At 47.1% G+C, this 24,434-nt stretch overlaps 1 protein-coding gene across 1 annotated transcript in view; it reads left to right on the forward strand.

Moving 5' to 3' along the window:
• The first annotated feature begins 3,745 nt into the window (after positions 1-3,745).
• Positions 3,746-24,434, forward strand: part of LOC144494071 (myelin and lymphocyte protein-like) — a 30,936-nt gene continuing 10,247 nt past the window's right edge. The window contains exon 1 of the mRNA XM_078213648.1: positions 3,746-3,930. Within this exon, the coding sequence (XP_078069774.1) occupies positions 3,841-3,930 (90 nt within the window). The 5' untranslated portion in view covers positions 3,746-3,840. The remainder of the gene's footprint in view (positions 3,931-24,434) is intronic.

Below are 24,434 nucleotides of genomic sequence, written 5' to 3' on the forward strand. Positions count from 1 at the left end.
ACTTTATCCAACTGCCCGCAATATCTTTGTCAAACATGAGTGAGTCGATGGAGCAAAGTTTTAAGTTTTTGAGTTGATGCCACATTGCCAATTTCTGATGTCATGTAGAAGTGTTGGGTTCCTAAAGACTGGCAACAAAGGACTTGGAAGAAACAATATTTTATTCACTAGCTCAGTAGATCTTACATGCACTACTCTGCCCCTCTAAGCAGCCATCATGTGACCACTTGGTCTCCATTCAACATAAGGGTGGCACGGTAGCACAGTGGTTAGCACTGCTGCTTCACAGCTCCAGGGTCCTGGGTTCGATTCCCGGCTCGGATCACTGTCTGTGTGGAGTTTGCACATTCTCCTCGTGTCTGCGTGGGTTTCCTCCCACAATCCAAAGATGTGCAGGTTGGGTTGATTGGCCAGGTTAAAAAAATTGCCCCTTAGAGTCCTGGGATGCGTAGGTTAGAGGGATTAGCGGGTAAAATATGTGGGGGTAGGGCCTGGGTGGGATTGTGGTCGGTGCAGACTCGATGGGCCGAATGGCCTCCTTCTGCACTGTAGGGTTTCTATGATTTCTTGTTTGAAAATGAAGTCTGTCACTTTTAGACTTAATATGGCATACAATTTTATTATGATCACTCTTTCCCAGAGGATCTTTTACTTTGAGACTTTAAACCTACCTCATTGCACAATACTGGATCTAAAATAACTCTATCAACAGTTGGTTCCACGACATATTGCTCAGAAAACTGTCATAAAATCATTGGACAAATTAATCTTCCAGATTACTTTTGCCCATTTGATTTAAGTAAAGTAAAGTTTATTTATTAGTCACAAGTAAGGCACTGCATTAACACTGCAATGAAGTTACTGTGGAATTCCCTTAAGCGCCACATTCCGGCGCCTGTTTGGGTCAATGTACCTAACCAGCAGGTCTTTCAGACTGTGGGAACAAACCGGAGCACCCAGAGGAAACCCACGCAGAGAACATGCAAACTCCACACAGACAGTGACCCAAGCCGGGAGTCGAACCCAGGTCCCTGGAGCTGTGAAGCAGCAGTGCTAACCACTGTGCTACCGTGCTGCCCCAGCTCTTTATTCAGCTCTTTGAAGGTAAAAGTGCCCCCCTCGCCATTGTGGTTGCTGCAAGCTGCAATTATTTCTTGCTTAATGCCCTCTCTAACTCTTGGGGGACCTATAAATTGCCACCACCAGCATTTTATAAATATTTTTATTCCTATTCTCCACCAGGATAGATGCTGCTTCCTGACCTCCCTCTCCCACTCCTCTCCTGGTGATGTTCTTTACCATGAGGACTATCCCATCTTCCTTTCCTTTCCATCTGTCCTTTTGAACCATTACGTAACTAGGAATATTGTTTTCCCAAGCTTGGTCACATTGTAACCATGACTCTGTATTGGTCGTTAGATCGAAACAACTTATCGCTATTTGCATTGTTACTTTATCTATCTTGTTGCGAATGCTTCAAGCATTCATATCAAGAGCCCTTTTGAGTTTTGTTTTTAGATTTCTAAACTTCCCTTCACTTTTAGTTTAACATTAATCCATGCCGATGTATTATTGTCTGATTAAAAGGAAGACATATAAATGTTAAAATCTTGGCAATTGGATGCCATCCTTTCTGTAAATTATGTTTTATTTGAAAATGGTAGACAAGCTTATTAATAATTTTCATCTTTCTGACCTTATTGAATCAGATATTCGTAGAATCATAGAATCCCTATGGTGCAGAAGGAGGCCATTCAGCCCATTGAGTCTGGACCAACTCTGACAGAGCATCTTACTCAGGCCCTCTCCCCCACCAAATCCCCATAACCCCACACATTTCCCATGGCTAACCCATCTAGCCTACACATCTTGGGACACTAAGGGGCAATTTACCAAGGCCAGTCCACCTAACCCGCATATCTTTGGACTGTGGGAGGAAACCGGAGCACTCGGAGGAAACCCACACAGACATGGGGAGAACGTGCAAACTCCACATGGATCGTCACCCAAAGTCGGAATTGAACTTGGGTCCCTGGCGCTGTGAGGCAGCAGTGCTAACCACTGTGCCACGGTGCCGCCTCCATATTAGGAACATAGGCACACAGGAACATAAGGAGCAGAAGTCGGCAAATTCAGCCCCTCAGGCTTGCTCCGCCATTCAATCAGATCATGGCTGATCTCTCCCTGGTCCCAAATCCCCCTCCCCACTCCGTTCCCCATGTCCCTTTATTCCTTTTTAAAAATCAGAAATATATCTATCTCCTTCTTGAAACCATTCAACGATTCCGACCCTACCGCGCTATGGGGCAGCGAGTTCCACAAATTCACCATTCTCTGTGAGAAACAGTTCCTCCTCGTCTCAGTTTTAAATCTACCGCCTCTCAACGTGTAACTGTCACCTCTTATTCTTGATTGCCCCATATTGAAAAATCAAAATCAACCATTTTCTTTGTGTCCATAATTGCTCTGAGTCCAAAGATGTGTGGGTTAGGTTGATTAGCCATGCTAAAATTGCCCTTAGTGTCCTGAGATGTGTAGGTTATGGGTGGGTGGATATGGGGGTAGGGCCTGGGTGGGATTGTGGTCGGTGCAGACTCGATGGGCCGAAGGGCCTCTTTCTGTACTGTAGGGTTTCTATGATTCCTATGAGTCACTGGGTAGTGAAGGGAATTGGCCTCAGTATTCATGTAGTCGGTCAGGCCATTTGCTCCACATCCCTTGAACGTGGAATCATGCTGGGAGTTGTGCCTCAGACTGATTGCTCAATAATTAAAAAAGGCAATGCGTTGATGTTCTGTATAAAACCTCTGCACTGTGCCTGGAGTGTACTTCAACCACAAGCAAATTGACACATTGGCTGGAACTCTATCACCTTGCAAGTGATAGAGCAAGGCTGTAAAATCCCACCCAACAAGAAAAGAAACTTAGTCCAAAATGGGTATTGCATTGGGGACATGCAGCGAAGAAAGGGCACGGTGGCACAATGGTTCGCACTGCTGTTTCACAGCACCAGGGACCCGGGTTCGATTCCCGGCTCGGGTCGCTGTCTGTGTGGAGTCTACACGTTCTCCCCGTGTCTGCATGGGTTTCCTCCCGGTCTCCTCCCACAGTCCGAAAGACGTGCTGGTTAGGTGCATTGGCCGTGCTAAATTCTCCCTCAGTGTACCTGAACAGGCGCCGGCGACTAAGGGATTTTCACAGTAACTTCATTGCAGTGTTAATGTAAGCCTACTTGTGACACGAATAAATAAACTAAACTTTAAGAAAAGATGCTTCAGATGGGCTTATGTGCAAGACATTCTGTGGAGGTTTGAGTGCGTTGCTGAGTGCTACCGTGGAGAAGTGGTTACTAGCAACAGTGCATTTATGTAATAACAATACAAAGCAATCGCTGAGGCTTTGTATCACTTATTGATTTAAGGGAGTTGTCCTGCATGCTGCAATATTTGTGTTACTCCAACGGTGCCCTGTAAAACAAAACAAACTATCCCCAAGTTTCAGCTTGATAAAAAAAATGAATTCAATTCAGCAGCTTTTATCAAATGAAAGGGAGAAATCTTACACTGAGTTACAGGGGAGTGAAACGAACAGCAGGTGAGCAAATACTCACATCAGCAATGTTTAGCGCAATCGCTTCCCTCCTCCCTGTCTGCAGCCTCACTACACAGGTGCTGGTGCAATGACGCCACGTTTGGCGAAGACTGATTAAGTTTGAGGGACACACCTTCAAGCTGGCCGTAGTATATCAATCCTGATACACACTGGACTCAGCCTCAGAGGGTCACTTGTGACTGTGCTTGCATTAGCTGGACAATCTCCATTAGCGCTGCAGGTTCCACCATGTCAGCTCCAGAAGCTTCGGCTAGTCCCATACCATCTGGGGGGAAAGTCTGTACCTCATTTCCAGAGATCCTGATGTTAGGTGAATTTGTGAGTAACAATTATTTAATTACGCACATTGCTGCTATAAAAGATTCTTCAACAATATTTTTTGATTGGATTTATTCTTGTAACATGTATTGAGATACAGTGAAAAGTATTGTTTCTCGCGCGCTATACAAAGCATATTGTTCATAGAGTACTAAGGGGATAAGGAAAGGAGAGGGTGCAGAATATTTTGATTTGATTTGATTTATTATTGTCACCTGTATTGGAATACGGTGAAAAGTATTGTTTCTTACGCGCTATACAGACAAAACATACTGTTCATAGAGTACAAAGGGGAGAATGAAAGGCAAGGGTGCAGAATATTCTGATTTGATTTGATTTATTATTGTCACCTGTATTGGAATACGGTGAAAAGTATTGTTTCTTGCGTGCTATACAGACAAAGCATGCCATTCATAGAGAAGGAAATGAGAGGGTGTAGAATGTAGTGTTACAGTCATAGCTAGGGTGTAGAGAAAGATCAACTTAATGCAAGATAGGTCCATTCAAAAGTCTGGTGGCAGCAGGGAAGAAGCTGTTCTTGAGTCGGTTGGTACGTGATCTGACTTTTGTATCATTTTCCCGACGGAAGAAGTATTGTTTCTTGTGCATTATACAGAGTACACAGAGTACATTTATAGAGTACATCAGGAGAAGGAAAGGAGTGGATGCAGAATATTTTGATTTGATTTATTATTTTTACATGCAGTGAAAAGTATTGTTTCTTGCGCTATACAGACAAAGTACACCGTTCATAAAGTACATAGGGGAGAAGGAAAGGAGAGAGTGCAGAATGTAGTTTTTCTGTGTCAAGATACCTGATATTCCAATAGGTTTACACAGAGCATGTGTTGAGTAATTGGAATACTGAGAATACAAGCGAGAGACAGAGAGCACAAGGGAGAGATGCGAGAGAAAAAAGATGACAGAGAAAGAGAGAGACACACATACAAGAACAGAGTCGACAGACAGAAAGGATAAAAAATGACTGGGGAAGGTTGGGAGGTGGTTGCTGTGAGGGGAAGATTTTCTCCAGATACTTTAATCACTAAAGAGCTTTGAAAGTGGCCAAACTGGGGGGTAAAGCTGCCAAGTTGGGTTTTGTCCTGTGGGCGGGGCATGACCTTGGTGAAGGAGTTGTTGGGTCAGCTGCTGAGAGGATTGGGAGTGATCCCCCAATTAAGTTTCCTGGTAAAGTTCCCATTAAACAGGTGGGTGACATAATGTTTGCTTCAGCTAATGCCCTCTGCAAACAGTAACCAGTTGAGCGTTGTTGATGAGCATTTACAGCACTCTTTCGAGGCAGTTTGAGCAGTTTGCAATTATCACTTGCCGACGCAGCTTTGAAGAGGGCGTTTGAGATACATCGAGAGACTACCTGGACAACTTGCCAACACTTCGCTAACGCTTTCTCACCATTTATTCTGGAAATTCCCTGAAATCCTCACCAACAGGGATAGGGTCTGTGCTACCCGCTGTTCATGGTGCTTTCTAAGAGTGACCTGAGGAAAGGGAATGCTTGGAATCTTCCTCAGAGTCCCCCTTTGGTCTGGAATGGGAGGAGGATATAAGGCTGCCTCGGGAGAGAGGATCAGGAGGTGAGCTCCTCTGCTGTGGGGCATCCCTCCTCCTCTGCACTCCTCCGCCAACCCCTCCAGTGCTGTGTCCGAGAACCTGTGTACATCTTCCCTCAGAACCCCCAGCTATGCCGGAACATGTGTTACTGCCAGCGAATTCCACACCCGACCCTCCAGCGCATTACCGGTCCCGCTCGTGTCTGCAGATTCCCTGCAGGACTTAGGGGCCATCTCAGAACCCATCGAACCAGAATGGAAGCAAGCTCAATCCTGAGAGACTGAAGAGAACAGAGAGAGGGGACATGGAGGCTCCATGAACATTGGGGGCAATTTCCCCAAAAAATGACTAACGGTGTGGGAGGGGGTGGGGTGAACCTCCCGGCCGGCTATCTTCCAGTAAGAATCACAATGGCCTAGAGCATCAGGCATCAGGCAAATGATGGGTTTGGCACTGGGCGGCAAGCCTGTCGCGATGTACCCGCCCCACCTCAAATTAGCCAGTTAACATATAACTGGCAGGTTCAAATAGCTCCTGCTATTCACCCACCTTCCCAGAGGGTCTGCACCGGCAGTGAAACCACAGGCTGTCAATCAGGATTAGACTCTGTCAACACTGCGATTAGGATCAATGGGGTACTAGAGATCCATTCAAGCATGAAGGGAAATGAACATAAACACAGGTGGCTGGAGGATTATGGAATTCCATCGAGGTGTCAGTGGAATCTTTCTCAAAGTACTGCCCATTGAATTTGCTCTAGGTCAAAGTGTTCCATTGGGATGGAGAGGGTTTCAAAAATTTCAGCTTGCTAGGAAGCCTCGAAATCAAAGCTGTGTGAATACATTCGGGCTGAGAGTACTGCTGAATGGACCAACCACCACCCCCCCATCCCCTCCAAAACTGGTGAAACTGAGATTGCTTTGTCAGAGGACTTCAGAGGGGTCTGCCCACACCTGCAGCTTCTGACAGGGAGAACAGGGAGATCTCTGCTGCAGAATGGAGTGATGCAATGATTTGAAATCCTGCCAGGTGACTGGAGGGGGGGAGGGGGGGGGGGCAAGGAGGTTAAAGTGACCTGGCCACTTCAGGTTTTTCACAGCTGACAGGCAGGAATATAAATGTTGATCACAAGACTGCCTGAAATCACCAAACCAGGGGTGATCTTCAGGTCTGCCTGGGCTAGAAGGGACAGTCCAGCCACGACACTCCCATCTTGGTGGAGACTGGTGGGATCAACTCTTTGCCCCTAGCCCGAGCCCACCCAACACCCAGGACCCTTGAGGCACTCTTCCTTCCTGCTGGCAGCAGCAGAGGGACAAATGACCACTGGATTTATCTCTTCAAGCCCCCTCAGGGCTCATGGTGCCAGGTCAGGGTGTCAGTGCCAGGGTGCCAGGGACAGTTCACCATGGGCACTGCCAAGGCATGTGGCCTAAAGGGGAGGCTGGGTAGGGGGTATGAGGGGAGGGTGTCTGAAGTGTGTGTCTGAAGGGGGAGGGGAACTGCGAGTGGGGCCTGAATGGTGGTAGTCGGGTTATCCTCATGCCTGTGTGATGTGTCGGGGGGGGAGGTTACCCGTTATTTGTGGGTGAGGGGAAGGATGCCCCTCTTTGGTGAGGGGTTGGTGGTGCTTCCTTGGTTAGTGTGGGTGGCACCATTTCATTGTTTGAAGGGGGGGGGCTGTTCCAGAGCACGGGGGCGGGGGGCCCCGATCTCTGAACAGCGAGGCTGGCTGGGGGGGGTTCTCCGAAGTGAGCGCCACCATCCTTCTGGTGGGTCCTGCCAGTGCCAGCATGAGCACTTAGTCCCAGTTTGGGAGGATCGTGGTTTAAGTGTCACTTTGGGTGAGAAAACCAGTGCGATGTCAATGAATAAGATCCCAATTTTCCCAAGCTTAGTCATTATTTGGGAGAGTGGGGAGTTTAGAGAAGGGCGGGGCCATAACACGCTGCCAAACCCAATTTCACAGAGATTGGACGCCATTTTAAAGGGTGTCCCAAACTCAAAGTGAAATTGAAGGACACCCCCTTCCCATTGAAGGATTCTCCATCCCACTCTTCCCAACATAGACCGCCGGTGTTGCTGCATTGGAACCAACACGGCAGCCATATCCCCGACCACGCAAGGGCTTCAATGGCCTCTGAGCCCCCCAATGTGGTCGTCACGCCCCATTTCTATTGGTGGAGAGCAGTAATGATTCTTGCCGGGTTCCCTCTGCGCCCAAGGGTCGGAGAATCCCAAAAGCAGGGAAGATCCGGCCTCAAACTGACTCAAGCCAACTTTGGTCACTGCCTGTGCGGAGTTTGCACATTCTCCCCGTGTCTGCCTGGGTTTCCTCCGGGAGCTCCGGTTTCCTCCCACAGTCCAAAGATGTGCGGGGCTAGGTGGATTGGCCTTGCTAGATTGCCCCTTAGGGGGAACTAGCTAGGGTAAATGCATGGGGTTGTGGGGATAGGGCCTGGGTGGGATTGTGATCAGTGCAGACTCGATGGGCCGAATGGCCTCCTTCTGCACTGTAGGGATTCTATGATCAATGATCAAGCATATTTAAAAACTTATTTAAATACTATTTAAATATGCTAATCTGGTTCCTGCCCTCACTGGACGGGAACCAGATTACATCCGGGACAGTAGCTGGGAGGATTCCAGCCCGTGCTGAACATGCTAAACCCTTCACCGGCGATTCTGCGACCTCGAGCTGCACCAGTGCGATCTGCGCCAGGCACGATGCAGCCAGAACATTGAGGCCATTGTTTCGAATCAGGCCCTGAATGCTGAATGTCGAGGTTAACATCTCCAGACAAGTTCAAATAGTGGCAATTTGAAACCAGACCCAAAAACTGTGTGATAAAAGCACGCTTGAACGTAGGGATGCGTTAGTAGCACAGCACCCATTATAGTGCCTGTTCTCAAACATTTAAAGTTTAAAGTTTATTTATTAGCCACAAAGTAAGGCTTACATTAACACTGCAATGAAGTTACTGTGAAATTCCCCTAGTCACCACACTCCGGCGCCTGTTTGGGTCAATGCACCTAACCAGCACGTCTTTCAGACTGTGGGAGGAAACCGGAGCACCCGGAGGAAACCCACGCAGACACGGGGAGAACGTACAAACTCCACACAGACAGTGACCCGAGCCGGGAATCGAACCCAGGTCCCTGGAGCTGTGAGGCAGCAGTGCTAACCACTGTGCCACCGTGCCATCCCTTTTACCACAGTAACCAGCAGGGACAATAAATAACACACACGACAGAAACATTAAAGGCGAGGGACAGCTACAAAGAAAAAGAGGAGGACAGGAAAGGAGGAAAAGAGAGGGCCAGGATGAGTCATAGAGTCATAGAGGTTTACAGCATGGAAACAGGACTTCTGGCCCAACTTGCCCATGCCCCGCAGTTATTACTAAGGCTAATCCCAATTGCCCGCATTTGGCCCATGTCCCTCCATACCCATCTTACCCATGTAACTGTCTAAATGCTTTTTAAAAAACAAAATTGTATCCGCCTCTACTACTGCCTCTGGCAGCTTGTTCCAGGCACTCACCACCCTCTGGACACTTTTGTATCTCTCCCCTCTCACCTTAAACCTCTAGTTTTAGACTCCCCTACCTTTGGGAAAAGATATTGTCTATCAAGCTGATCTGTGCCCCTCATTATTTTATAGACCTCTATAAGATCACCCCTCAGCCTCTTATGCTCCAGGGAAAAAAGTCCCAGTCTATCCAGCCTCTCTTTATAACTCAATCCATCAAGTCCCGGGTAGCATCAAAGAACAAAGAACAATACAGCACAGGAACAGGCCCTTCGGCCCTCCAAGCCCGTGCCGCTCCCTGGTCCAAACTAGACCATTCTTTTGTATCCCTCCATTCCCACTCCGTTCATGTGGCTATCTGGATAAGTCTTAAACGACCCCAGTGTGTCCGCCTCCACCACCTTGCCTGGCAGCGCATTCTAGGCCCCCACCACCCTCTGTGTAAAATATGTCCTTCTGATATCTGTGTTAAACCTCCCCCCCTTCACCTTGAACCTATGACCCCTCGTGAACGTCACCACCGACCTGGGGAAAAGCTTCCCACCGTTCACCCTATCTATGCCTTTCATAATTTTATACACCTCTATTAAGTCTCCCCTCATCCTCCGTCTTTCCAGGGAGAACAACCCCAGTTTACCCAATCTCTCCTCATAACTAAGCCCCTCCATACCAGGCAACATCCTGGTAAACCTCCTCTGTACTCTCTCCAAAGCCTCCACGTCCTTCTGGTAGTGTGGCGACCAGAATTGGACGCAGTATTCCAAATGCGGCCGAACCAACGTTCTATACATCTGCAACATCAGACCTCAACTCCTAGTAAATCGTTTCTGCATTCTTTCTAGTTTAATGGTATCCTTTCTATAATAGGGTGACCAGAACTGTACACAGTTCAGAGAGGGAGAGAGAGACAGAGAAAAAAAAGTAAAATCTTTAAAACTTTAAACTTAACTTTAAACTTTAAAATGTTTAAAAAAAAATTTATTTATTAATGTCACAAGTAGAATGACATTAACACTGCAATGAAGTTACTGTGAAAATCCCTTAGTCACCACACTCTGGCGCCTGTTTGGGTACACTATGGGAAAAAGGTAAGGGAAAAGGAAAATGGGACGGAGAAAGAGATATATGGAGGAAGAAAAAGGAGAAAAATAGAAAAACGGAAGACAGAGAAAGAGTGCAGCAGTATTTGTATAGAGACACACCCAGATTCGATACCTGGCTTGGATCACTGTCAGTCCGGAGTCTGCATATCCTCCCCATGTTTGCATGGGTTTCCTCCGGGTGCTCCGGTTTCCCCCCACAGTCCGAAAGACGTGCAGGTTAGGTGGATTGGCCATGCTAAATTCTCCCTCAGTGTACCCGAACAGGCGCCGGAGTGTGGCGACTAGGGGATTTTCACAGTAACTTCATTGCACTGTTAATGTAAGCCTACTTGTGACACTAATAAATAAAATTAAAACACACATGCAACGAGAAAGTAAATGGAGGAAAGCAAAACACACAGAAAAAGAAAAGAATAATTGTTTGGAAGTGAGAACGGTTTAAACTGAAAGGCAACGCATTCTGAGTTGAGTAAATAAAGCTAAACTCGAATGGTTGAAGATAAATGTTTACAAGTAACTCTAAAATCCTCTAAAATAACTTATGAATGTTGAGTGAGTGTTGTGACAGTAAGTGAAGCTGGTTTTTCTGGTTTTAGTGCTTGCAGCAACAGCTCACAGCTCTTTCCTAGTTTTTCAAATTGCAAACAGATTTATCATCAATGTAGATAAGCAGTTGCTGTTTTATTATTCCACTGGGGCGTAAACAATTCAAATTGTTCAAATTCAAATTTACAGTTTGTCTTACTAAAAGTCAATGGAATGTAAGAAGTATATGAACTTGGCTGAAGATCTTTTAACACTTTGGCTCTGACAGCTGAAAATCATAGAATCCCTACAGTGCAGAAGGAGGCCATTTGGCCCATCGAGTCTCTGAAACTTCTTACCCTATCCCACCCCGCCCTATCCCCGTGGATTGGCCATTGTTAAATGGCCAATCCACCTAACCTGCACACCTTTGGACACTAAGGGGCAATTTAGCATGGCCAATGCACTGAACCTGCACACCTTTGGACTGTGGGAGGAAACTGGAGCACCTGGAGGAAACCCACGCAGACATGGGGAGAACATGCAAACTCCACGCAGGCAGTCACCCAAGTCGGGAATCGAACCCGGGTCCCTGGCGTTGTGAGGCGGCAGTGCTAACCACTGTACCACCATGCCGCCAAGGTTTGCCTTTCCCCTTTTCATATATTAATCAGTGGCCCTATCCCTGTAACCCCACGTATTTACCCTGCTAGTCCCCCTGACACTGAGGGGCAATTATTATGGCCAATCCACCTAACCCGCACATCTTTGGAGACTGGGAGGAAACCAGAGCACCCGGAGGAAACCCACACAGCCACAGGGAGAATGTGCAAACTCCACACAGACAGTGACCCGAGACTGGAATTGAACCCGGGTCCCTGGCACTGTGAAGCAGCAGTGCTAACCATTATGCCACCGTGCCATCCAAAGAGCCAGTCACATTGCTGTGGCTCTGGAGTCCCATGTAGGCCAGACCAGGTAAGGATGGCAGATTTCCTTCCCTAAAGGACATTAGTGAACCAGATGGGTTTCTACAACACTCGACGATTGTTGTCATGGTCACCATTACTGGGGATTAGTTTACAATTCCAGAATTATTAGTTAATTGGATTTCAATTCTACCGACTGCCATGGCGGGATTTGAAATGGCGTTCCAGAATGGACCACTGGGTCTATTAACCCAGTGACTTCACCAGTACACCACCCTCTCCCCAGGATGGTAAAGCATACAAGTAGCTGATTCATTTGTTCTTGAATGTCTCAGGTTTGATCCCAGGCACGAGGCTCACTGATCTCACCCAATTTGATGTTAACAGGGTTACATTTGACCTCTGTGCCCCTAAGCCAGGAAGGGGAGGATGAAGCAGAATTCCTAATCCTGATCACCAACCACCGATCTTTGTTGGAAATATGTATGGATGATGGTTGAGGACTGGGTGATACTTACTGCCCTCCCTTAAGCTTGACTACCCTGCCAGCTCTAATTGTTCAGTGTCACATTTGAAGAACCGACCACTTGGGTGCCACTGGAGTTTGATCCTGGAGCCATAGGCTGGAATTTTACTGGCACGCCCGCCCTGGAATTGGGGCGGGCGAGGGTCACAGAAGGGCATTCTCCATTGGCCCCGGAGAAGGGATCTTACGAGCCTCGGGCGGGCGAGGCGGTAAAATTCCAGCAATAGAGTCACGGAGTCATAAGCGCAGGAAAGACAGTTCGGCCCATCGAGTCTTCACCGACAATAGCTACCACTAAAGTCAGCACTAATCCTATTTTCCTGCACTTGCCCCATATCCTTGAATGTTATGATATTCCAAATGCTCTTCCAAATATTTTTTAAAGGCTGTAAGATTTCCAACCTCCGCTACTTTCCCAGGCAGTGCATCCCATATTCATCTCAAATCCCCTCTGAATCTCCTGCCATTTACCCTAAAATATGCCTCCTTGTGATTGACCTCTCAACCAAGGAGAAACTGCTGCTCCCTGCTCACCCTGTCCATACCCCTCCTAATCTTATACACCTCAATCATGCCACCCCTCAGCCTTCTCTGCTCTAAAGAAAACAATCCAAGTCTACCCAGTGTCTCCTTATAGCTCAAATGCTCCATTTCTGGCAACATCCTGGTGAATCTCCTCTGTACCCCCTCCACTGCTATCACATCCTTCCTACATGATGTGGAGATGCCGGCGTTGGACTGGGGTGGCACAGTAAGAAGTCTCACAACACCAGGTTTAAAGTCCAACAGGTTTATTTGGAATCACGAGCTTTCAGAGCGTTGCTCCTTCATCAGGTGAGTGGAGAGGTAGGTTTCACAAACACAGCATATATAGACAAACATGGCATATATAGACGAAGACACAATTGCCATTAGTGCACTATATAGTCTATCGATGGTGTGTTTGTGAAACCTACCTCTCCACTCACCTGATGAAGGAGCAGCGCTCCGAAAGCTCGTGATTCCAAATAAACCTGTTGGACTTTAACCTGGTGTTGTGAGACTTCTTACTGGATCCTTCCTACAGTGAGGTAGTCAGAACTACAGCTGTGACCTAACCAGCGGTATGTAAGTCTCCAACATTACCTCCTCGCTCATACTCTATACCATGGGTGATGAAAGCAAGTGTCCCACATGCCTCCAGGAACTGATGGCATCAGAAACCCAAAGAGGGGGAATATTGGGAAAGGAACTTGGAAGGATTTTCCTAGAAAAATGTGTCACAATGCTTCTCTCTGAGTGTGTTGATGTAATCAAGCATGAACAAATGTTGACTTGTATTTAAATGAGGTTGGACCTTTTACAGAATCCTTGGTCATGCAAGCTGGTCTCAAGCCAACTTGCTGACAAATGAGGGACAAATGTGCAAACAAGATTCAATACATAGATAGGTTGAAAATACGTGCAAGATACGGAGAAACAGGGCATTTGTCCAATTAGTCCACACCGGTGTTTATGCTCTCTATGAGCAGATGACATTTACGCACCTATCTTCAAAACCTTCTAGAATCTTAACTTGGTTTCTGCCTCAGACCTGAAGAGAGGAAGTGTATCGCACTGCCTCGCACCAGCCTGAGCAACACAATCTTTCCTGCCCTTTGCTCCATTTCGCCGGTATTTACGGGAAGGGTTTAACCCAGTTTAACCCAGTGGAAAGTCGCTGTTCAAATTTGCTCAGAATTATTTTTGCTGAATCTAAGGCGGAGGTTCAGCCTCAATTTCCGATTGGGATGGACGTGAAACTGAGGGGGAGAGTTTCTGACCTCACCGCGCCGTTAGCAGATTGCGCCAATTCCGGCAAATGGCGTGCGGGCCGAAAAAATTGGTTTTGCGCCCAACGCCAAATGGTTTGCCTTTGTCTCGATCCCTAAGTAATGGCACGGACAGGATCGTGCCCACAAAGCAAGTGAGGCCAACTCGCATATTTAAAAATAGCATTTGAATATGCTTCGCCCATTTGACTCTAGATTTCCCCCAAGTCTGAGGATCGACTGACTGTCAGGGGCGGCGAGGATGGTGAGAATCACCATTAGTGGAGTACCTGGCACAATGCCAGACCAGAGTGGGGGGACGGGGGGTGGAGGGGGTTTTCGGAAGCCATTGAAGCCCCTGGGGATATGGCTGTGCAGTGCCCATCTGGTAGTGCCTGCTTGGCACTCTGGCAGTGCCCACCTGGCGCACTGGCAGTGCCAAGAGGTGGGGCCTGAATGAGGGTGGGGCCTGAGTGGGGAACATGACGGGGGGGGGGGGGTGTTTATGATGGGGGGGCTATGCAGGAGCGGCCGTATAAGGGAGGGTCACGCAGGGGAGGTTGTGGAGGGGTGAAGAACGGTGGGGCATGTTGGGTGTCATGAGAGGGGACCCATTGGGAGGGCTTCAATGCCCCGGTGGCGGCAACCCATGTCGGGGAGGGGGTAAGGAAACATGCCACCGCCGATGGGGGTGGGGTGGTCCCAATATTCGTGGTGCGGGGTGACGGGGGGGTCTCCCAGTGCCACTGTGAGATCAGGGCACCCTTGAGCAAGCGGCGCCTGACTGCTTTGCAGCTGGGCTCATAGGCATGTTTAGGCCCCTCCTCCTCCTCCTCCCCCTTGCCCCCGAACTGGCGTGCAACTCACCACTCTCCCAACAAAGTGCGGGACGATTGCCTGACAAACGGCCATAGATCGCTCCGGTTTTCTCGCCGTGACAACACTTTAGTTTTTTTTGGGGGGAAAATCTGAATTTGTTTGAAAGTCAAGAAATAAAAACAAAAAGTGCTGGAACTACTCAGAGTTTCAGGTTTGGACGACCTCTCAGCAGCCGTCACCCGTCCTGGTGCGAGGTCATCTCTGTTACCTTGACTTCTCTCTCCACAGATACTGCCCGACGTGCAGGCCCGTTCCCGGCACCGGTTGTCTTTATCTCGGGTTTCCAGCAGCTGCAGTATTGCAGATAAAGAAGTGTTTGCACTTAAAGCAGAGATAGACTTAAATCAGAGGCTACACTTGAAGCTGAGGTGATGGTGAAGAGAAAAGCAGGACTGTTTGTAATTCTGAAGTTGAGGTTGTAGTTGAACTCAGAGCTGAGTTTGATTGGAATACTGTGGAAAGTATTTGAAGATTTTTCCTGGTATTTTCGTGCTTAATCCAAGTTAGTGTCTAAAAAGTAGATACGATGAATCTGGAGTAAGATATGGAGGAGCAGGTTCCGTACCTGGATTGCAGTATATGTGGGGGAGTTAGTGCACAGTGAACCAGTCTTGATTTTGATTTGATTTGATTTATTTTTGTCACATGTACTAACATACAGTGAAAAGTACTGTTTCTTGCGCGCTATACAGACAAAGCATACCGTTCATAGAGAAGGAAACGAGAGAGTGCAGAATGTAGTGTTACAGTCATAGCTAGAGTGTAGAGAAAGATCAACTTAATGCGAGGTAGGTCCATTCAAAGTCTGACAGCAGCAGGGAAGAAGCTGTTCTTGAGTCGGTTGGTACGTGACCTCAGACTTGTATCTTTTTCCCGAAGGAAGAAGGTGGGGGAGAGAATGTCATCACACCGGGGAACCCAAAAAGCAAACCTTGTCGTGTTTGCTTGCAGGGTCCCCCGGAGGGTGAGTCCCTCGTTCAGTGGCACTCAGTGTCTAATCGAGGGACCTGGCATTGGGACGGGGAGCCACTGAGTGCCTTCCCCTGCCCTTTCCCCTACCCACCTGCTCCCCCTGGCAAGTGTCTCCTTCCCTGTGACCCCCCATCCTACCCTCACTCACCTCCGACCTCAGTCCTTCACTGATTCTGGGCCCTGGTAGGTTCTTGGGGTGTGTGTGTGAGGCAAGGCCAGCATTTATTGCCCACCTCTATAACTCGAGAAGATGGGGGTGAGTTGTCTTCTTGAACTGCTACAGTCCATGTAGTTAAGTACATCCAGATTTTTTTTTTCTCTAGTGAGCACTTTGATACAAATGAATGGCTTGCTAGGCCGTTGCAGAGGACAGTTAAGAAATAAACGCTTGTTATGGACCTGAACCTGCATGGGTTTCCTCCGGGTGCTCCGGTTTCCTCCCACAGCCCAAAGATGTGCGGGTTGGGTGGGATTGCCCATGCTAAATTGCCCCATAGTGTCAGGGGGACTAGCTAGGGTAAATGCATGGGCTATAGGGATAGGGACCAGGTGAGATTGCGGTCAGTGCAGGCTCAATGGGCCAAATGGCCTGTTGCAATGTAGGATTCTATGATTCTATGATTTAGCAAATGCTATGAACTCTGACAATACCCCAGTGGTAGTACTAAACATTCCTGCTCCAGAACTAACCATGCCCTGAGCCAAGCTGTTCCCCAGTCTCCCTTAGGGGAGGTAGTAGCATAATGGCTTTGTCGTGGGCTAGTAATGTAGAAATCCAGGTTAATGCTCTGGGGACCTGGGTTCAAATCCCACCAAGGCAGATGGTGAAATTCGAATTCAATTTTAAAAATCTACTGATGACCACAAAACCATTGTCGATTGTTGTAAAAACCCACCTGGTTCACTACTGGCCCAGCCAGCAACACCCACATGCTATGAATATAAAAATAGTCCAGTTACAAAACAGGCATCTCCCTGACAATGTGGATAATTGATCAGGTACATCCTGGCTGCTGCATGATTGAAGGACGTGCATTTATATTGTACTTTTCACAACTATTGAACATGTCAAAGTATTTACAGCCAATGAAGTAATTTTTTTTGGAATTATAGTCACCATTGGAATTCGGAAATATGGCATCCAACAATAAATTCCCATGACCAGATAATTGTGATATTAGTTGGGGGAATGAATATTGGCCAGAACATCGGGGTAACCCCCCTGCCCTTCTTTGAAATAATGCCAAGGGATCGTTTCCGTTAACCCGAGCAAGCAGAATATAGAGTTACAGAATCAGAGGTTTACAGCATGGAAACAGGCCCTTCGGCCCAACTTGTCCAAGCCGCCCAGTTTTTACCACTAGGTTAGTCCCAATTTCCTGCGTTTGGCCCATTTCCCTCTATACCCATCTTACCCATGTAACTGTCCAAATGCTTTTTAAAAGATAAAATTGTACCCGCCTCTACTACTGCCTCTGGCAGCTCGTTCCAGACACTCACCACCCTTTGTGTGAAATGGAGCTTTGTATGGTCAGTGTCCACCTGTTATGATTCCTGTGGTGGGCAGGATGGAAAAACTGCGCACATGGACACACACATAGATCCACGCGGACACACACACACATACACACACATATACACACACACATGCACACACTGGCACACAGACAGGCATAGACACGCACATAGACACACACACATTGACTCACACACACACACGCACACATTGACACACAGGCAGACATAGCCACACACTCATAGACACACACACATACAGGCACACACATAGACACACACACATTGACACACACATAGACACACACACACACACATTGACACACACACATTGACACACACACACACACTGACACACACACACGCACACATTGACACACAGGCAGACATAGACACACACTCATAGACACACACACATTGACACACACATGCACACACATACACACACACAGACACACACACAGACACACGCACACACATAGACACACACACACAGGCATAGACACGCACATAGACACACACACATTGACTCACACACGCACACATTGACACACAGGCAGACATAGCCACACACTCATAGACACACACACATTGACACACACATGCACACACACACACACACACACAGACACATACACACACAGACACACACACACACACATTGACACACACACACACATACATACACACACATACAAATTTGTTGTGGTCTGATAGGTGGGAAGTTGCACTTGTGCCACTAAAGTGCCAGGCAATGACCAACACGAGGGAATCTAATCCTCTCCCCCTTTGTCATTCAACAGCATTACCATTGCTGAATGGCTCATGGGAAGACCACCAGCTGCACACACAAGGCCAGTGTACAAGTCATTAGGAAAGCTAATAGAATGTTATCATTTATTGTGAGTGAATTGAATATAAAGATAGGAAGGTTATGCTTCAGTTGTACGGGGCACTGGTGAGACCACATTTGGAGTATTGTGGAGAGCATTGGTCTCCATATCGAAGAAATGACGTAAATGCGTCATAAGCAGTTCAGAGAAGATTTATAAGATTAATGCCTGGAATAGGTGGGTTGTTTTATGAGGAAAGATTAGACAGGCTAGGCTTGTGTCTGCTGGAGTTGAGAAGATAAAGAGAAGACATGTTTAAAGCATATAAGATCCTGAGGGGCAATGACAGGATGGATGTGGAGAGGATGTTTCCTCTTCTGGGAGAATCTAGACCTAGGGATCACTGTTTAAAGATGAGGAGTTGCCTATCGGACATGTGGTAAAATCTTTTCTGTCAGAACATCGTGAGTCTTTGGAACTCTCTTCCTCAAAAGGCAGTGGAATCAGATTCTTTGAATATTTTGAAGGTAGATCTGGATAGATTCGATATAAGTAAGTGGGTGAGAGGTTATCGGAAGTAGGCGGAGGTTCTATCAGATAAGTTATAATCTTATTAAATGGCAGAGCAGACTTGAGGGGCTGAATGGCCTACTTCTTGTTTATATCTTTGTCTGTAAATTCCCCCCTGGGTCACTCACCATTCTGACTTGGAACTATATCGGCTATCCTTCACTTTGATTTGATTTGATTTATTATTGTCACATGGATTAATATAAAGTGAAAAGTATTGTTTCTTGGGTGCTTTACAGACAAAACATACCGTACATAGAGAAGGAAAAGAGAGGGTGCAGAGTGTAGTGTTACAGTCATAGCTAGGGTGTAGAGAAAGATCAAAGAAAGAGCAAAGAACAACGAAAATTACAGCACAGGAACAGGCCCTTCGGCCCTCCAAGCCTGCATCGACCATGCTGCCCGACTTATCTAAAACCCCCAACCCTTCCGGGGACCATATCCCTCTATTCCCAACCTATTCATGTATTTGTCAAGATGCCCCTTAAAAGTCACTCTCGTATCTGCTTCCACTACCTCCCCCGGCAACAAGTTCCGGGCACCCACCACCCTCTGTTTAAAAAACTTTACGACACAAATGTTGCGGATAGCGAACGACACAAAAGTTGGTGGATTTGCTGATAGTGATGAGGACCGTCAGAGGATACAGCAGGATGTAGATCAGTTGGAGACTTGGGTAAAGAGATGGCAGATGGAGTTTGATCCAGACAAATGTGAGGCAATGCATTTTGGAAAGTTTAATACAGATAGGAAATATACAGTAAATGGCGAACCCTTAAGAGTATTGATAGGCAGAAGGATCTGGGTGTACAGGTACATAGGTTACTGAAAGTGGCAATGCAGGTGGAGAACGTAGTCAAGAAGGCATACAGCATGCTTGCCTTTATTGGCCGGGACATTGAGTTTAAAAATTGGTGAGTCATGTTGCAGCTTTATAGAACCTTAGTTAGGCCGCATTTGGAATCAACTTAATATAAGGTAGGTCCATTCAAAAGTCTGATGGCAGCAGGGAAGAAGCGGTTCTTGAGTTGCTTGGTACGTAATCTCAGGCTTTTGTATCTTTTTCCTGACAGAAGAAGGTGGAAGAGAGTATGTCTGGAGTCCTTGATTATGCTGGCTGCTTTGCTAAGGCAGCGGGAAGTGTAGATGGAGTCAATGGATGGGAGGGTGGTTTGAGTGATGGACTCCGCTATGTTCATGACCCTTTGTAGTTTCCTGCAGTCTTGGTCAAAGCAGGAGCCATACCAAGCTGTGATACATCTGGGAAGGATGCTTTCTCACTTAGAATCATAGAATCCTACAGTACAGAAGGAGGCCATTTGGACCATTGAGTCTGCACCAACCACAATCCCACCCAGGCCCTATCCCCATAAATTTACCCTAGCTAGTCCCTCCGACTCTAAGGGGCAATTTACCATAGCCAACCCACCTAACCCGCACATCTTTGGACTGTGGGAGGAAACCAGAGCCCCCGGAGGAAACCCATGCAGACACAGGGAGAATGTACAAACTCCACACAGATAGTGACCCAAGCCAGGAATCGAACCCAGATCCCTGGTGCTGTGAGGCAGCAGTGCTAACCACTGTGCCACCGTGCTGCCCACTTGTCACTGGGTTGCTGGAGCTCCCTCCCTAACGGTACTTTGTGTGAACCTACACCAGATCGATTGCAGTGATTCACGAAAGTGATTCACTATGCTAATGTCTCATGGGCAATTAGGGATAGGCAATAAATACCGGCCTAGTCAGTGACACTCACAACCACACCTGGGTCAGACTCCAACTCCTGAAGGACATTAGTTAACTGGGTGTGTTTATATGACAAAAGCCAAAGCACTGTGGATGCTGGAATCTGAAACAGAAACAGAAAATGCTGGAAAATCTCAGCAGGTCTGACAGCATCGAGGGAACATTTCGAGTCTGGTTGAACTCATAGCCGTAGGGTATTCATCCAGGAACATTGCTAATTCTTCCGGCATAGAAGTGTAGAATCATAGAATCCCTACAGTGCAGAAGGAGGCCATTTGGCCCATTGAGATTGCACTGGCCACAATCCCATTTTATCCCCATAACCCCATGTATTTACCCTGCTAATGCCCCTGACAGGGCCAATTTGTCATGACCAATCAACATAACCTGCACATCTTTGAATCAACACGATGGTCTAGAACCAACAAGGGAGCATGCTGTGTTAGATTTAGTAATCAGTCAATTATTTATTAGTGTCACAAGTAGGCTTACATTAACGCTGCAATGAAGTTACTGCGAAAATCCCCTAGTTGCCATACTCCGGTGCCTGTTTGGGTACACTGAGGGAGAATTTAGCATGGCTAATGCACCTAACCAGCACGTCTTTCGGACTGTGGGAGGAAATCGGAGCACCCGGAGGAAACCCACGCAGACACGGGGAGAATGTGCAGACTCCGCACAGACAGTGGCCCAAGGCTGGAATTGAACCTGGGTCCCTGGTGGTGTGAGGCAGCAGTGCCAACCACTGTGCCAGCGTGCCTGCCAGTTACGTTAAAACCTAATGGTGCATGAACATTTATCCAATAACCATCATGATCAAGTTCAATCAAGGAGGCATTTGAGAGGGAGAAATGTGAAGGAGCTGCGTAGGGTGCAATTCTGCGCTCCTGTCAGTGTAGGAATCATGGCAGGCAGGGGCAATAAATCTAGCATGATGGGAAATGTCTAATTAGTTTGGAATTTTCCTGAGTTTGAGTTAAAGGCAGGTCGAGTTTCCTGCTGATCTACCTTGGGAACCTCATATGCATTCATTTGCGTCTCAATAATGTTCATTAAAAGGCCATCCCAGGAATCAGTCTGGTAAACCTTTGCTGTACTCCCTCTATAGCAAGGACATCCTTTTCAGATAAGGAGACCAAAACTGCACACAATACTCCAGGTGTGGCCTCACCAAGGCCCTGTATAATTGCAGCAAGACATCTCTGCTCCTGTGTTTTGAATCCTCTTGCTACGAAGGCCAACGTACCATTTGCCTTCTTTACCACCTTTTGGGCCTGAATGCTTACCTTCAGCGAATGGTACAACCTTTGTCTTGTTGCACATCCCTCTCTCTCCATTATAGCCAATCAGATAATAATCTGTCTTCCTATTAGTGCTACCAAAGTGGATAACCTCACATTTATCCACATTATACAACATCTGCCCTGCATTTGGCCACACATTCAACTTGTCCAAATCATACCGAAGCATCTCTGCATCCTCCTCAAAGCTCACCTTCCCACCCACCTTTGTGTTGAAGGAGGAAATTTTCCAGAAAACCATATTTTGTATCATCAAACATATTTACTTATTGGACTAATTGGCACCACTCATAACGGGCCAACAATGCAGAGGGGCACCCCCGGATGGATATTCGATCGGGTCCCCCCCTGCACAGCTGAGAGACTCGCGAATTTCAAAGACTACGGAAGATCCCTAATCTGCCTAGCAACAGCGCGCAGCTGCATTTTAAACTGGCCAAGGACGATCAAGATCCCTACGAAACGAGACATAGAGTGGGTTATCAAAACCAAGCTATCACTGAAATATTACCAATTCGGCCAAGGCAGACATAAAAATCTGATAAACTAAGATATAAGAATAAAAGATTAGAATGAAATACTCCAGACATCCAACAGGACAGGATGACATTAACACTCAATCTCACAAGCAGGAAACACAGACACGAAACAATAAGATCAATTCAGATAAGAGGACACATAGAGAAGATAATGGGAAATGCATTTAGACACCGGGGCAGGACCAAGTAATCCCATTAACACGAACACACACCATACAAATGCTAATCGATGAAACTTCCTAGGGACTTTTTAAACTGACAGACCACTTTATACATATTGTAAAAATGCATAATCAAATGTTCCCGCTCGAATTTGGATCCCTATAAAGATCCAGAGCTGATGTGAAAGGATTGAGATCAACGTGGCCAAGCCACTGTTTCTGAGCTGGCTACGGGGGTCTCCCTGGGATCCCAGTAATTGTACAATAAAGACATGCTTTGAACCTTGATTTGCGACTCAACTTCTATTCTGCACTGGTAAAGGGATATTTCCCTACAACAGTGTCATCTGCAAATTTGGAGATATTGCATTCAGTTCCCTCTTCCAAATCATTAATATATATTGTGAATAGCTGGGGTCACAACACTGATCCTTGTGGAACCCCACTAGTCACTGCCTGCCATTTGGAAAAAGACCTGTAAATTCCTACTCTTGGCTTCCTGTCTGCTAACCAGTTTTCTATCCATCTCAATACCTAATCCCATGCACTTTTTATTTTAACCTCTCATACGGGGCTTTGTCAAAAGCCTTCCGAATGTCCAAATAAATCACACCCTCTGGCTCCCCCTCATCAACTCTACTAGTTACATCCTCAAAGAATTCCAGTAGATTTATCAAGCATGATTTTCCTTTCGTTAATCCATGCTGACTCTGGTCGATTCTGTCACTGTTTTCCAAATGCTCTGCTATTAAACCTTTTATAGCGAACCCCAGCTTTCTCCCCGCTGCCAATGTCAGGCTGACTGGTCTATAATTCCCTGCTTTCTCTCTATCACCCTTTTTAAATAGTGAGGTTACATTAGCCACCCTCCAATCTGTAGGAATTGTTCCAGAGTTTATAAAATCCTGGAAGATGATCACCGATGCATCCACTATTTCTAGGGCCACTTCCTTAAGTAAGGAATCAATAGTGGGCTTGGTGGGGGGTGGGGGGGGGGGGGGGGGTGCAATTCAGTGGGAGGCTTGAAAATTGGTTTCATAACTGCACAAAATGACATTGTGATCTTGCCATGTTGCCTGGAGTGGAAGATCGGGCTTCCCACAAGAAGCCGGCATGAAACCGATTTGCATCCCACTAATGGGATACAGATGAAGGCCCAACTGGAACACCCAGCCATAACACCAGCAGGAGAACAGGCCAGTCCATACACATCTGGCTTGACGTGGCGAACAAAAGTCAGGACTTACCTGAAGAAGGTCTTAGGCTGCCACCAGAGTTCAGGATGGACATCCATCAGGTGGAGCTTCCAGCTTCAGAGTCATTGAGGAGGTCCATCTGCCAGCCTCAGAGCGTTCCTCAAGATCCATCCTCTTTCTTCAATAACAGTGGGTTTTAAATATGGCCTCGGGATGTGACGGCACCTTCAAACCTGCCCTGTCACAGAAGACGGTGCTAAACCCCGGGAAGCATCATTAATTATGCTGGGGATGGAAGATATGGGCCGGAATTCTTTGGCCGTTCATGCCGGTGGAATGCTCCGTCGGCAGCGCACCCCTGTCCGTGGGCTTCCTGCTGGCATGGGGTGACGTCAGTGGGAATTCCCATTGACAGCGGCGGGACCGGAGAATCCTGCCGTGAGCAAACAACGTGCCTCCTCCCACCGGCGGGGAACACTCCGGCTGAGAGGCCGGAGAATCTTGCCCATGCCGTGGTTTCCTGTCAACTTCCACAGCGGAAAATGGTCCCGTCCATGCCCCAAAGCGAGACTTAGTCCCGGATGGGAGAATTCCGCCACCGTGTCAAGTGCTTTGATATTGATTTGATTTGATTTGATTTATTATTGTCACGTGTACTGGTATACAGTGAAAAGTCTTGTTTCTTGCGCGCTATACAGGCAAAGCATACCGTTCATAGAGAAGGAAAGGAGAGAGTGCAGAATGTAGTGTTACAGCCATAGCTAGGGTGTAGAGAAAGAAAAATGGTGAATTTTGAGTAAATCAGATGGACT

Source organism: Mustelus asterias, chromosome 5 (genome assembly GCF_964213995.1).
Source record: "Mustelus asterias chromosome 5, sMusAst1.hap1.1, whole genome shotgun sequence".
Lineage (NCBI taxonomy): Eukaryota > Metazoa > Chordata > Chondrichthyes > Carcharhiniformes > Triakidae > Mustelus > Mustelus asterias.